General features: G+C 44.2%; 1 protein-coding gene across 1 annotated transcript in view; it reads left to right on the top strand.

The window, feature by feature from the left end:
* The first annotated feature begins 1,034 nt into the window (after positions 1–1,034).
* The window catches only part of LOC150049633 (O-acyltransferase like protein-like), a 31,268-nt gene continuing 18,245 nt past the window's right edge, over positions 1,035–14,057 (top strand). The window contains exons 1-5 of the mRNA XM_090353017.1: positions 1,035–1,079; positions 1,223–1,301; positions 10,169–10,310; positions 11,890–12,110; positions 13,870–14,049. Of these exons, the coding sequence (XP_090209143.1) occupies positions 1,035–1,079; positions 1,223–1,301; positions 10,169–10,310; positions 11,890–12,110; positions 13,870–14,049 (667 nt within the window). The remainder of the gene's footprint in view (positions 1,080–1,222; positions 1,302–10,168; positions 10,311–11,889; positions 12,111–13,869; positions 14,050–14,057) is intronic.

The raw sequence follows: 14,057 nt of genomic DNA, 5'->3' as shown, positions 1-14,057 counted from the left end.
CCACCAGTTTTTGGAATACTGGACTCCCCATTATCTATAACCCTTTTTACAAAAACAGAACTCTAAACACGAAGCAGAGGGCCCTTCTAGCAGGTGAACTGTATCTTTATGGACATGTTACTGAATTGGTTGGTCAACATTGAAAAGGTGTTGGGTTTTTTTTTTTCAGTTGTGGGACTTGAACTCAGGTCTGGGTGCTATCCCTGCACTTCGGGTTTTTTTTTTTTTTTTGGCAAGGGGGGCAGTCATGGGGATTGAACTCTGGGCCTGGGCACTGTCCCTGAGCTCTTCAGCTCAAAGCTACTGCCCTACCCCTTGAACCTCAGTCCCACTTCCCACTTTCTATTTGTTAACTGGAGATGAGTCTCATATTATTTAGTGCCTGGGCTGGCTTTGAACCTTAATCCTCAATCCTCAATCCTCAAATCTCAGCCTCCTGAGTAGCTGGGATTACAGGCATGAGCCAGGGGTGCCCAGCCTGTAGGGCTATTTTATGTCAACCCTTTTGTTGCTGCCCAGAAAATACACACATACTCTCTCTCTCTCTCTCTCTCTCTCTCTCTCACACACACACACACACACACACACACACACACACAATCTAATATGAGCACAATCTCTTACTAAATACAAGAGAAATTTTTCTGTGTATCCCATATGACCATAAGAAAATTGCATCACTAGTCACCAAAAAACAATTGTCTGAAACAGCAATAAGAAATGCAAGCTCTCCAATATTAATTCCATAAAACACTTACAGTGGGCAACCACAGAGATGGTGATAACCACCTCACCTCATTTGTCTTGCTTGAGGGTTTAATCACTGTCTAGAAAGTTATTTTCAAACCACATTTTGGTTTTAATATCAGAACAAAAGGTCAGGCCTACACAATCCTGTAACATATTTTAGAAGAACTATGCCAGAAATGTTATTTGTAGTTTGATTTTATCTTCATTGGGACATGCATTCTAATTATGAGCTCAGTTTATAAATAAAATCTGCACTCGATACACAGCGTCCCTGCTACGTTAAGATGACAACTTGGCTCCATGTTGACATGGAATCCATATCTTCAGAAGTGAGCGATCATTTTCCCCCCACCCTTTTTCCTCCTACCCCCATCTACTTCCTGTGGGTCAGGTAGAGGAGATCTTGCTTTGAATGGACCATGCCTCCATGCTAGTCACTAAAACTAAAGAGCACTGTGCATTGTGTTTCTAGGATGGAGCTGGATATACTGTGGGTGTGTGTGTTCCAGATTCCTGTGCAGAAGAGGATGTGTCGACAATGTCTCAGCTTGGTAGGTGCAGAAGAATACACAGCAAAGGCTATGTCTGGTCTCTGACTAAAGACTGAAAACTCCCAACTGCTTAGAGCTGGGAAGGGCAACCTTTTATCCTGAGAATCATGAAGGGTTTTGTTGTTGTTGTTTATTTGTTTTGTTTTTGGTGGGGTGGGCTCAGAAACCGAGGAGCTGGGATAGTAATGGAGTAGGCAAGAAAGGTAGCAAAGACAATATTGAAGAGATTGGAAGTGAAACGATGTAATAAAGTTTAAAGATAATTCCCTCGCCCACAGCTTCCCCGAGCAGGCCTAGAGACAGGAGGTGGGTGGTATCTGGTTTCTATATTGTGTGTTCTCTGTTCTGGCCCATGTGTTTGGCACCTGGCTGCAACAGAAGGCCATTTGGAACTTGGATTGTGTGAGGCCAGCGAGTTGAAGTGGATTAGCACTAAGAACCCAGCATTTGAGCCTGGTGTCAATTGTATGATCCTGAAGAAAATTACTTCATTGCGCTCACTCAGGTCTCTTCCCCTGCTCAGTGGGGGGCGGGCTCTGCCATCCAGGTGCTCTATAATCTCTTCTTATCTTGGTATGCAAGATCTTAGTTCAGCAAGAGCTTTAATGCCTAAAATTCTCTTCACCAATAGTGTCTTTTGTATTTATTATGGTCTCCTTAATAAGAACGAATCCAATAACACAGGATTAAGAATTGACCATGATTAAAGTGTTGATATTGCAGCTTGTGTGTGTGAGTGTGATGGTACTGAGTCTTGAAATAGGGCCTCAAGTTCTCATCAGCTTTTCAGTTCAAGGCTGATGTTCTATCACTTGAACCAGGCCTCCAGTAATGCCTTTTTGTTAGTTAATTAGACCTAAGAATCTCTTGAATTTGCCTATCGAGGCTGGCTTTGAACCCGGATCCTCAGATCTCAACTTCCTAAATAGATAGGATTATATGGAGGAACTTTTGGAGCCTGGCTGAAGCTAGTTTTGATATAATTACATTGTTTCCCAACTACAATAATCCTAGTGATTTGAAGGTAGAATGTTTTTAGCCTAGTATTTGTTTTTGTCAGTTGTGGGGCTTGAACTCAGGGCTTAGGCACTACACTAGTAGAACAAAACCAAAAGTAGAAGATAATAAACACCAAGAAAAAACAGCGCATGCTTTGTCCTTCTGATTATTTTAAAACTTCTACTTACATAACAGAATGTCACTGATTCTTCAGGGACTTAATTGAACTCTTCGAATGAGAACACTGAAGTAACTAATGTCTGTTTTCATACAGGATCTTTATTCTCTAATATTCTTGGCCCTACTGAAATATTTCAGTGTATAGAAAAATCGAAGAGAAAAGCCATTATCATGCATACGACACTGGTTATTATGATCAATGTGGTATGGCTTTTAAAAAGTAAATGATCTTCCAAAACAAACAGGCAAATAAACACAAAAACCAAAACCAAACCACCAAGAACTTGGAGGTGTAGCTTTGTGGCAAAGCAAGTCTTTTTTTTTTTTTTTTTTTTGTAGGTCATGGTGCTTGAACTCTGGACCTGGGTACTATTTCTGAGCAATTCAGCTCAAGGCTACCGCCCTATCCCTGGAGCATGCCACAGGCCCAACAATAGCCACAGACCCACTTCCAGTTTTCTAGTGGTTAATTAGGGATAAGAGTGTCAAGGTTTTTGTGCCAGGGTTGGCTCTGAACCTCAATTCTCAGATTTCAGCCTCTGGAGTAGCTAGGATTACAGGTGTGAGCCACCATGCCTGGCTAGAGCCTTTTATGTGTGAGGTCTTGAGTCCATTCCCAACACAGGAAAAAAGAATTGTCATGGATACAATTTCAAATGTTAGCTTTTGTTGGATAAGGCACAAATATCCTAGAAACAAGTATACAGTGGTTCTAGAATCAGCATTTCAGGTCAGTAGATGACTCTAAGTCTAACACATAATCGTATGTAAGAGAATACCAATTATTCTTTTTATTTTCTGGTTAATACTAAGTTTTACTAGTCACAATTGACATAGAATGAAGTAGAACATCTGAGCAATTGTTGATAAACTGATACTTTGAGGTCATATTTAGAGAGAATCCAGAAGATCCTCTAGAGGGAGCAGAAGGTTTGGGGAGGTGCCAGTTAGGGTGAGCAGAGCTGACCAGGGCAGGTATTGATGGGATTTAGTGCTGCACAGAGGCAGAGGTGGAATTAGAGTGCTTGTCTTAGGAGTGGGGAGGGAATGATTTCATCTGGAAGGAATTTGTCAGCCTGCTCTTAACTCTTTTTGATAGGATTGGCAATGACTCATCTATAAATGTGGGGACAACCAGCTCAGCAAGGCCAGACATCTGCTCTGGGCACTGATGCTGTTCATCTAGAGTAAGACAGGCAAAGCAGACGCTCGTGGTACTGCAGGGGGAGAGGCCCTGGGTAGGTAGAATGGAATGCATGTGGCCAGAAGCTACAGCAAAGCTCCACACAATGCTTTTGCCTGGCAGACTTACACTGCCTACTAAGATTTTTTTTTTAAAAGGAATACTCTATTGTGGAGAATCTAGCTCAAACTTGGATATGATGATTATGTAACCTGATTAGACTATTTCCTTAAAAATTCAGATTCATACATTTTGGTAATTGTAGCTGAGATCAACGATTGCAGAATGAGCAGGAAAGTCTGGGAGACTCTTGTCTCTAACCAACAAAAAGTGGAGTGATGGCTCAAGTGATACTGCACTAGCCTTGAGCTGAAAGGCTCAGGAACAGCACCCAGACCCTAAGTTCAAGCCCCAGGACAGGTACAAAACAAAAGCAAAAACACAACAACAACAAAACCCAGACCATTCACATAGGACTTAGGGTCATATGATGTTATATTAACTTGATTATATTTACATTGACTCTATTTCTAAATAAGTCAACATTTACATGTACCAGGAATTAGGAGTTGAACCTTTGTGAGAAGGGACATAATTCAACCCACTACATTTACTACATAATAGCAACCTTCCTGATCTGGATCAATTGTTTGAATTTTCCTAGACACAGGAGAGAGTTGGCAAGATGGTACACATAGCTACTTAATCCTGGGCCCTGAACTTGAAACACTTGGAAGTACCTGGCTGAAGTTCAACTGTGAGGCTAGTTACTCTGCAGCTCACCATATCTCACAAGAGTTAAAAAAGAAGTAGCTGCTATCAGCCCTAAGTGACAAATTTGGCCCATAGCCAAAATTGAAGGGATACAGATTTCCATTCAGCTCACTCTGTCCTGTGAGAAATTTTATAGTGCTTTATGGTGATTACACTGTCCTCTGACCAAAAGCACTGAGTTATGAGCCACTTAGAAACAATGTTTAGTAGTTATTTAAAGTCAGCTTTAACCTGCCCTTTTTCCTGCACCCTGTAAAGGCTGACTTCATTGCTTCTCTAATAACTATAATTTCCTAGCTTCATAGTGAAGAGCAGAGCTGGCCCTGCACAAGACGGTTTTCCCCTGGGCTTTTTCTTTACAGATTCCCCTGTGCCCATTGACAAACTGGAGTTATTTTAACAGCCGCCTGTTGAATTACCCACAGGAGGGCCTTTTGGACTGTTCCAGATTCAAAAGGAATCCCAGAACATTTCACAGAATGTAATTTTCTGTTCTGTTTAATTCAGGAAGCATTTATTGAGCAGTTTTATATCTGGCTTTTGTCTGAGACATCCCACTGTGTGTCAGGGAGCCAAAACCATGGAACATTGCCGATCCCAGGAAAGCTACAATACAGGCAAGAAAGTATGTTGGGCATTGGGAGGAGCTCGGTCGCATTAGATGGTACTGTGCCTCTATGACGAACCTCTTAAGGGAGGAAGGATTCTGGCCTGTGGTTTCAGGCAGGTCAGTCCATGGTTGGGCTGGTTGGGCAGAACCTCATGGCAGCGGGAACGTGGAAGAGGAGGCTGTTCACCTCATGGTGGACAGGAAGCACAGAGTGAAACAGGATCCAGGAGAAGGAATAACTTCCCAAATCATGACCCTACTTCCTCCAGCTAGGCCACATCTCATACAGTTTACAGAACCTCCCAAGGTAGCACCACCAGCTGGGGACCAAGCATTCAACACATAAGCCTGAGAGGGACATCTCCTATCGAGCCCACCACACACGATCAGGAGAAGAATGGTCAACCTCACGTTGAGCACTTGTAGAGAGCACAGAATCCCAGACCTGTGGGGAATGTGGGGAAAGAGAACTGCAGGGGTGGGAGGGGGACAAGGGGGACTGTCCAGAGAGGCCGTGGGAAGCCTTATGTGAAGAAAAAGGTGGAAGAAGAAGGCGGTAGTTTCCAGCGAAGGGTTTCTATTCCCCTTCGTAGCCCTGGGGCGTGGGACTGTACTCGAGGCTCGGTGTGCATGGACGGCCTGTGGGTTTTATTGACTGAGTTGGAATTTAGAGTCTGGGGTGAGGCCGGCCCACAGAGAGGCTGTCCTGGAGGGCTTAGGGCCCGTTGTCAGCCCCAGGGCTTCCTCAGTGGACGATGGTGGTGTCTGTGGAGGAGGGAGTCTCCCTGCTGAGTTGCTTTTGGAAAGTTGGAGCCTAGGTCTACACGATTCATTCCCTTCTTTCCTGAGGAAATGTTACTTCATTTTGGGGATAGGTTCTCCTTCTGTAGCTCAGGGTGGCCTTGAGTCCACAGTCCTCCTGCTCTAGCCTTTCAAGTGTTGGGATCATAAGCATGTGTGGTAATGGGTGCCCACCTATTGACTCTTTTTGGGGGGGGGACCTTTTTTCCCTTTAATTGTCGGGGAAATGAATAGAGGGGTTACAGTTACGTTTGTCAGGTAGTAGGTACATTATTTCTCGCACATTGATACTCCTTCTCATGTTTTAGTCCCTGCTTCCCTCCCCCCCACCCCTTCCCAATCATCTTGTTTTCCCCGCTTCCCTTTCCTATTTCAAATAAACAAATAAATGTATATACAAGATACAGTAACAATATGAGATTAACCATGAGGGCAAAAGAAGAGAAGAGAAATAACCTAGTACATTAAGAATAGTGATTGAGGGGCCGGGAGTTTGGCCTAGTGGTTAAAGTGCTTGCCTAGCATGCATGAAGACCCGGGTTTGATTCCTTGGTACCACATACATAGAAAAAAGCCAGAAGTGGTGCTGAGGCTCAAGGGGTAGAGCTCTAGCCTTGAGAAAGTCCAAGGACAGTGCTCAGGCCCTGAGCTCAAGCCCAGGACTGGCAAAAAAAAAAAAAAAAAGAATAGTGATTGATCAGGAGGAAGGACGGGTGACCCCCCCCCCCCTCAGCATTGCCCTTAGAGTGAAGCAAGAAGATTAGGGTCTCATTCTTTACACCCTCCTCTGACCATCCTCCTGGGCCCAGGTCTGTAGCACCAGTGGGACACGGCCCCTCCTCTTCTGGTCCACACCGTGAATACCCAGGACTCCTGGATCCCTGCCCTGCATGGGTCTGAGTCCATTTCTGAGGACTTGGTAAGGTAGATCTGAGATTGTGCACAGGCCCACGAGGGAGGCACCTGATGCTGTAGGAGTGGATGTGGGGAGGGAGTGGGAAGGGCAGAAACTGGACAGGGAGATCCTGCAGAGGCCTCCCCTAGACAATTGCCCCAGGCCTTGCCTGTGTAGGAACAGAGCCGAATATTTGGAGGCCAAAGCTCAGGCAATGCTTTCTCACATGTGTACATAATAGCCTCTCTCACACACACATTCATATATGCACAAATACTCATAGGCACAGACATATGTATACATTTGTATACTATCATAACAAACACACAGGGGGCTGAGGATGTGGCTGGGGATGCTTGTCTAGCATGCATGAAGCCCTGGGTTCAATTCTTCAGTACCACATAAGCAGAAAAAGGCAGAAGTGGTGCTGTGGCTCAAGTGGTAGAGTGTTAGCCTTAAGCAATAGAAGCTCAGAGAAGCTAGGCACAGTGACTTACACCTGTAATCCTAGCTACTCTGGAGGCTGAGATCTGAGGATCATGGTTCAAAACCAGTCTGGGCACTGCAGTCTGTGAGACTCTTATCTCTATAATTAACCACTAGAAAAACAGTGGTGCTGTGGCTCAAGGGGCAAGGCAGTAACGTTGAGCTGAAAGGCTAAGGGACAGTGCCCAGTCCCTGAGTTCAAGCCCCAGGACTTATATACATGTGCACAAGCACACACAAATACACCCATGAACACATACTTACACACATTCATACATTCACAAATTGCACGTATATTCATATCCACTCACAGACATGCATACAAGCACACACAGGCCCACCCACATACACACACATGCAACGCCCCCCCTCCACTTCTCATAAAGTTGCTAATACTGTTCTTGCTCATGGTGGGGGGCAGAAACAATCTGGAGGTTTTCAGATCTCTTCTAAACTACACAATGGCTCCGGTTACAGACCTGGGTGGAGCTAGAAACATTAGTGTGTAGCCATGAGCCTGGGACATATCTGAAGGGGTGTCACGCTGACATCAGAGGGAGGGCATGGCTTTCTGGTTTCTCCCACATCCTTTGGCTTCTGTTATGGGCATGGGAATGGAGTGTGGCCCCGTCTATGTGTTGTGGCTTGCTTTACCACCAGCCCCAGTGCCAGGGAGGCAGCTTCCAGTTCAGACACAGAAAGTGCGCTGGGCACATTTCCAAGCTGAGATCAGCCTGTTCTTCTTGGGCAATGAGGAGCCACGTGTATGAAAAGGTACACTTTCCAAACAATGGAAGGCGAGGAGGGTCTAATCTAAGGTCCTAGGCATATTGATTTTCATTTCCTTCTTCATCTTGTTACCTGCTCCCTTTTGTTGCAAATAGGTAGGAAGTTAAATAAAATTAAACATACTTTTTGCAACAGTGCAAATAAATTCTAAAGCTTTTACATCTTGGTTTGGGGTTTCCCCTGGCCTCCAATGTCTACTACATAAATAAAGGGGGACAACAAGATAGATGTGGTCTCCTGTCTGCAATCCTGGATATTTATTTGGGAGGCTGAGATTGGGAGAATTGGAGTTGGAGGTTGGACCAGGCAGAAAAGTTTAGGATTTGCTTTTCTCAACCCATTGCTGAGCTCAGTGGCGTACATCTGGCATCCCAAACTACATGGGAGGATATACTGCAGGCCCACCTTCTTAGTTAACATGGGTCGGCAAACTTTTGGACAAGAACCACATGACCTAGAGTCCCAGGAGGAAACAAAACACTAAAATCCCAATAAGACCCCAGAGCTATTCCACGTTTGATTCCTTTCAGAGCAGGACTTAAACTTACAAGGGGAAGGGCTGTGTGCCAGCTGGCTGGGCTTTCCCCTGCGGTAGAGTGTATGTGGGGAATGCAGATCCTAGCTGGAAGTTGCTGAGGGGACCCTGCATTCTGAGCATGTGGAATTGCGTGAGTACCAATTTGCTGTCACAGTCCACTGTGCTCCAGGCCTCAGTGCTGGGACCTACAAATGACTTTTTGTTTCTATTCTTAACACATTACAATGAATAATCAGAATTAACCACACACTATGCAACTTTTGAGCAGCCCATTGGGCAGTTTCAGAAGCCCTCAGGCTCCACATTCATGGGTGTTGGGGGTGGAAGGGACATTTGAATACACTTGTGTCCAGCTGACCGTTCCTGATCACACAGATGAGGCTAGAGGAACCAGAGAGTTTAAGTGACTTGCCTAGGGTCAAACAGCAAACCAACCTCTTGAATCTAAATCTGCAGTATGAGAAACGACCAGCACTTATGAAGTTCTTACTGTTTGCCAGGTCTTGTTTTACATATTTTCAATTATTGTATTATTTAGTTCTAACAACCCTTATATGAAGTAGATATGACTATCATCTCTATTTTGCTGAGGGTTTTTTTTTGGGAGGGGGGGAAGGGAAGATACTAATTGCGGTTATGGAGCCATTAAGTAACTTTCTCAAGATCACATCAGGAAGGGGCGGACCCAGGACTCAGAACTACAGAATCTGTAACTTCATGAATTTATTTGGTACTGCATTTTCTTGTCTGCAATAATAGTTATTGTAGACTTGGAAAAAAGATTAGAAGTAATGCAGGACCCCTGCTTTATATCTAGTAGGCACTTAAATGGTAGATTTTTTGCTCTTCGCTGTTAGCGTTGTTGCTGTATGACATGCCCTGTCCCCACTCTTTGATGCGGATTGAGCCATATCCAGGGTCTGGCCTCTGTATGCAATGTAACTTGCGGACTTGCAGGATTGTAAAGCCTAGGTCCCATCTGGACTCCCATCTCTCTGCAGGCCCTTTGTGCTCTCCTTCCCCTCCTTATCTACAAAGCAGATACATTCAGCATCCTCATGTTCAGAGGAAGCATATACCTGCCTCCCCTTTTGTTTTATGCTACTATTAGGACTTGAACTGAGGACCTCGGCACTGTCCCTTTGCTTTGTCTGCTCATGGCTGGTGATCTACCACTTCTGGCTTTTTGTTGAGTAATTAATGGTAAGGGTCCTAAAAGCTTTCTGTTTGAACCTCAGTTCTTAGATCTCACACTCCTGAGTAGCAAGGATTACAGGCACGAGCCATGGACGCCTGACTTAACACCTGCACGCTTTAAATCGTCTCTTGATTCCTTGTAACGTCTAACTCACTGAAAAGCATATGTGAGTATACTGAGCAGGTGACGTTGAGGGTCTAAACGTTTACCATAAATGCAATATTTTGAAATACATTGTCAGCCTGAGGTTTGTTTTACTTACTGCGATGTCGGACTGTCTGTGTGAAACGTCAGCTTTCCTTTCTCATGGCCTGGTTTGATTTTCAAGTAAGAGGTAGGAAAGCATCTGAAAAAAATGTAAGGCATTATCACCCACTAAAATGCTAATCCATCTCTTTTGTTTTCTTTTGATAGATATTTTAAAGTTCAGAAACACTTCCTTCTTGGCTCCTTCCCTGTCCCTCTTTATAATGAATGCCTCCTCCTCATCTGTTGAGAGCATGGCCACATGTGCTTCCAGAATGTTCCCGCTGGATGTGTTTGCTACCATGTGTCTGTGAGTATGGATATCTGAGGTATCCGGATGCCTGCTGTCTGTTCATCAGTACTATCTGTCAACTTGGGGAGTTCCCTGCCCCTTCTTTCAACATGAAATCAGCTAGACAGTTCTGTGTACCAGAAAGACCCTTCACAAGACCCTAATCAGCTGGTGCCTTGATCTTGTGCTTCCCCAAAATACACAAATGTCAGAAATGGAGTTGACAAGCCACTCAATGTATGGCAGTGCGTTACAGCAACCCGAGAGGACTGAATCACAGGACATTATCAATTACTGGCTTATTTCTTTCTTTCTTTTGGTGTGTATGCAGATACTGAGGCTTGAATTCCAAGGCCTGAATGCTTTTTATGTGCAAGGCTCATGCTGTATCACTTGAGTCACAGCTCCACTTCTGGCTTTATGGTGGTTAATTGGAGATAAGTCAGGTACTTTTCTACACAAGCTGAGTTTGAACTATGACCCTCAGATCTCAGTCTTCTGAGCAGCTAGTACTACAGGCATCAGCCAGTAGCACTCAATGATCATCACTTACTTTAAACAAGAAGTTGCTAGGGAGAATAAACGAAGGCATATCACACCCAAACACGATGGGGTGTCAGGACTGCTGGGAGATGTAGAATGTCCTCAGTGATGGTTACGTGCTTGAACTGGAAGCATGGCCTCTCCAACACACACTGCAGCGACTGTACTCCCTACCTCTCCGATGCATTTGGACTGTTTCTTAAGGACAAATTAGATAGACGTGCTAGGCACAGTGACTGAGTCACCTGATGTTGATGTCTTGAATAATTCATTTATACTACTCCAGTGGGAACACTCACATCCGCTTCATCCAGCATTTTCCCAGCACCTAGAGACTCACATTTGTAGACACTGACATTAGTGTGCTGGGTAAATAGGTTGGTTTAAATTCCACCTGAAAAAAAAAATCTGGTTATGGCCAGTTGCCAGTAGCTCATGTTTATAATCCTACCTGCTCAGGATGCTGAGATCTGAGGATCGTGGTTCAAGTCGGATCAGTGGGCTCAAAAGAGTTAAAAACTGAAGGGACAGAGCCCAGGCTCTGAGTGTAAGCCCAGTGCTGGAGTACATGTGTGTGTACACACACACACACACACACACACACACACACACACACACAGAATTGGTGAGGAGGTGGTTTTCCCCCTGTATTTATCTGCCTCTTTTATGTTTTTTTCTCATGCTAATTACTCTTTCTGTATCTTCCTTTTCTATGTGTGTTAGTTGGACTCTTACTGATTTTTCAAGGTTATTATCATTACAAAGGATGTCATGTATAGTCACACTACTACAAATATCTTGCACAGTGTTTTTGGTTTCTTTTGGTTTGTTTATGGTAATTTTTATGTTGCTAATAAGTTCAGTGAAATTCATTATTCTTTTCCGGTATAATTTTTTAAATGATTTCGGTTCTTAGAATGTCATTCCCCACTAACTTGGGAAGTGTTTAATTATGTCAATACTTTCACGGTTCAGTTTTTCCTGGGGCTGGTTTCTCTGTGCATTCAGTTTTGGCGTTGTGTGAGGAAAGGCGGGCAGTGTCTTCTCCCCACAGGATCATCACCTTGCTGGGCCTTTTCCTCCCTCTGGCTGGAACTGTGTATGTGGCTGCCAGGAAGCGGGGCTCAGTTCTCAGGACCTCGCCAGTACATGAGGTCCCTTCTGCCGGTTATGGGAGTTTGCCTTTGAGAGAGGCGGAGCTCAACAGGCAAAGGAGCCAATGGATGAATGGCTGGGCCCATCTTCTCCACTCAGGATCCTGGAGCAGAGGAAAAAGTAGGCATTTTAATGGAACTCAGACCACCCAGGAGAGGTGACTTAAATGAGCGTGTAGTGAGAAAGGAATCCCTTCAGAGCTGGAGAGTAGTGGAGACCCAGGAGCTTCCAAATGTTAGCCCTGCTCTTACAATTCACACTTTGTGGAGCACCCACGTGTTAAAGCAAGGCAAGGACACTGAAAATGCTGCTTTATTTCTGTGTCACAATGAGCCACTGTGTCATGCTACTTGAAGACTAGGTCAGGAACATTTCTAGGATCCCAGCATCCATTTGCCAAGCTACAGATACACACAGGATTCACTGACAATTCTGTGTCACTAATGTAAATAATTATAGATAACCTGAAGCCAGGGAGTGAGTCTGCAACACAAGTAATTAATATCTGATAACTCAGAACTAGGTTGTCGAGCACAGTTATATCTGTAGTGAGAGGATGAATTTCAATGAGTCACAAAGCATGTTTTATTGGAACTTCAAGATTATTATCTTGATTTCCACTTGCCTGTGTAGAAGGGGAGAAAGGCAAGAGAGACGATTGATAGATTTAGATACTTATAACACACAGAGAGATGCAGATTCTGTCTCTGTTTATCCTCTATCTTCCATGTTCTATCACCTATTTATTATTTATGATCATCTATCTACCTACCTATGATCATCTAGTATCAGTCTCTCTTCATCATCATCATTATCAGTCTATCATCTATCTATGATTACTTATTATTACTCTATCATCTGTCCATCCTCATCATCATCGTCTATCATCAGTCTGTCTGTCTGTCTATCTATCTATCTATCTCACACAAGAATTGCCTAGTCCTACAAATACTTTTAGAATTTATGGGATGATTTTTGGTAGATTCCTTTTATGTCTTTCCAATTATATTTTCTTACTCCAAAGAGAAAGAAAAAGATGAAAAAAGAATGCACCATATTACAGTGAATGTGAATGTGACAAAATGACTTCAGGGAAGGTGTCCAATGTTGAAGACATGGCAATGATTTTTTTTTTTTAGATCACATTTGGGTTTGAAATAAAAATCTCAATAATAGTCATAACAGTAAGCAAAACAGCCAAACACCTTTGTGTGAAGATAGAGATACTCACTGGAAGAGCTGAGAAGGATGAGTGGTCCCTGGTACCAGCTCCTTCCCAAAGCAGAAAACAGTTCTGCCTGCCCTTGAACCACCTATCATGGGAAGTCCTGGCTTCCGAGTAAGGGACAGTCCCTACGGCCTCGCAGTATGTGCAGAAGATAAACCCACTGTTCTGATTATGCAGTGCACTCAGATAGCCAGAATGGTTCTGACAGCCTCGTCCACATCCTAGATGCCTAGTGATTTCCACTGCATGCCACTGCAAACCTCACTATGCCCTTGGCTGCCCTGTGGACAGGTCCAGATTGGCATGGTGGACCCAGCCTGAGATCCCTGTTTAGACCCACTTTGATTATGAGTGCTGATCTTGGTCAGATTTTTTGGCCTCAATGAACCTCAACTTTCACATGCACAACAATAAAGGTAAAAAGCTGGGCAGTGGTGGCTCATGTCTATAATCCTCGCTACTCAGGAGGCTGAGATCTGAGGATTGTGGTTCAAAGCCAGCTGGGGCAGGAAAGTCCATCAGATTCTTAGCACCAATTAATTGACAAAAAAAAAATTAGCGGAGCTATGACTTGAGAGCTAACCTTGAGCAAAAAAGCCCAAGGTCAGCTCTGGCTCCAGGGTGGAGTATAACAACTTTGTTTTTGTCCAGGGTTGCTTGAAGCCACAGATCATGTTCTGCAGTGCTTTTCTTGGCAGAAGAATGTGCCAGCCATCTGGACTGCGAAGATGCAGGGTAGCTCTTGCCCAACCCTGGATGGCATCCGTGTCCTCTCTCTCCTCTGGATCATCTCCGGACACACCAGCCAGATCACCGCCTGGGGGTCATTGGGTATGACA

Source organism: Megascapheus bottae, chromosome 19 (assembly GCF_031878675.1).
Source record: "Megascapheus bottae isolate mThoBot1 chromosome 19, mThoBot2.hap1, whole genome shotgun sequence".
NCBI lineage: Eukaryota > Metazoa > Chordata > Mammalia > Rodentia > Geomyidae > Megascapheus > Megascapheus bottae.
The sequence above is the reverse complement of the archived record's forward strand: the minus strand, read 5'-3'. Positions and strand labels throughout refer to the sequence as shown.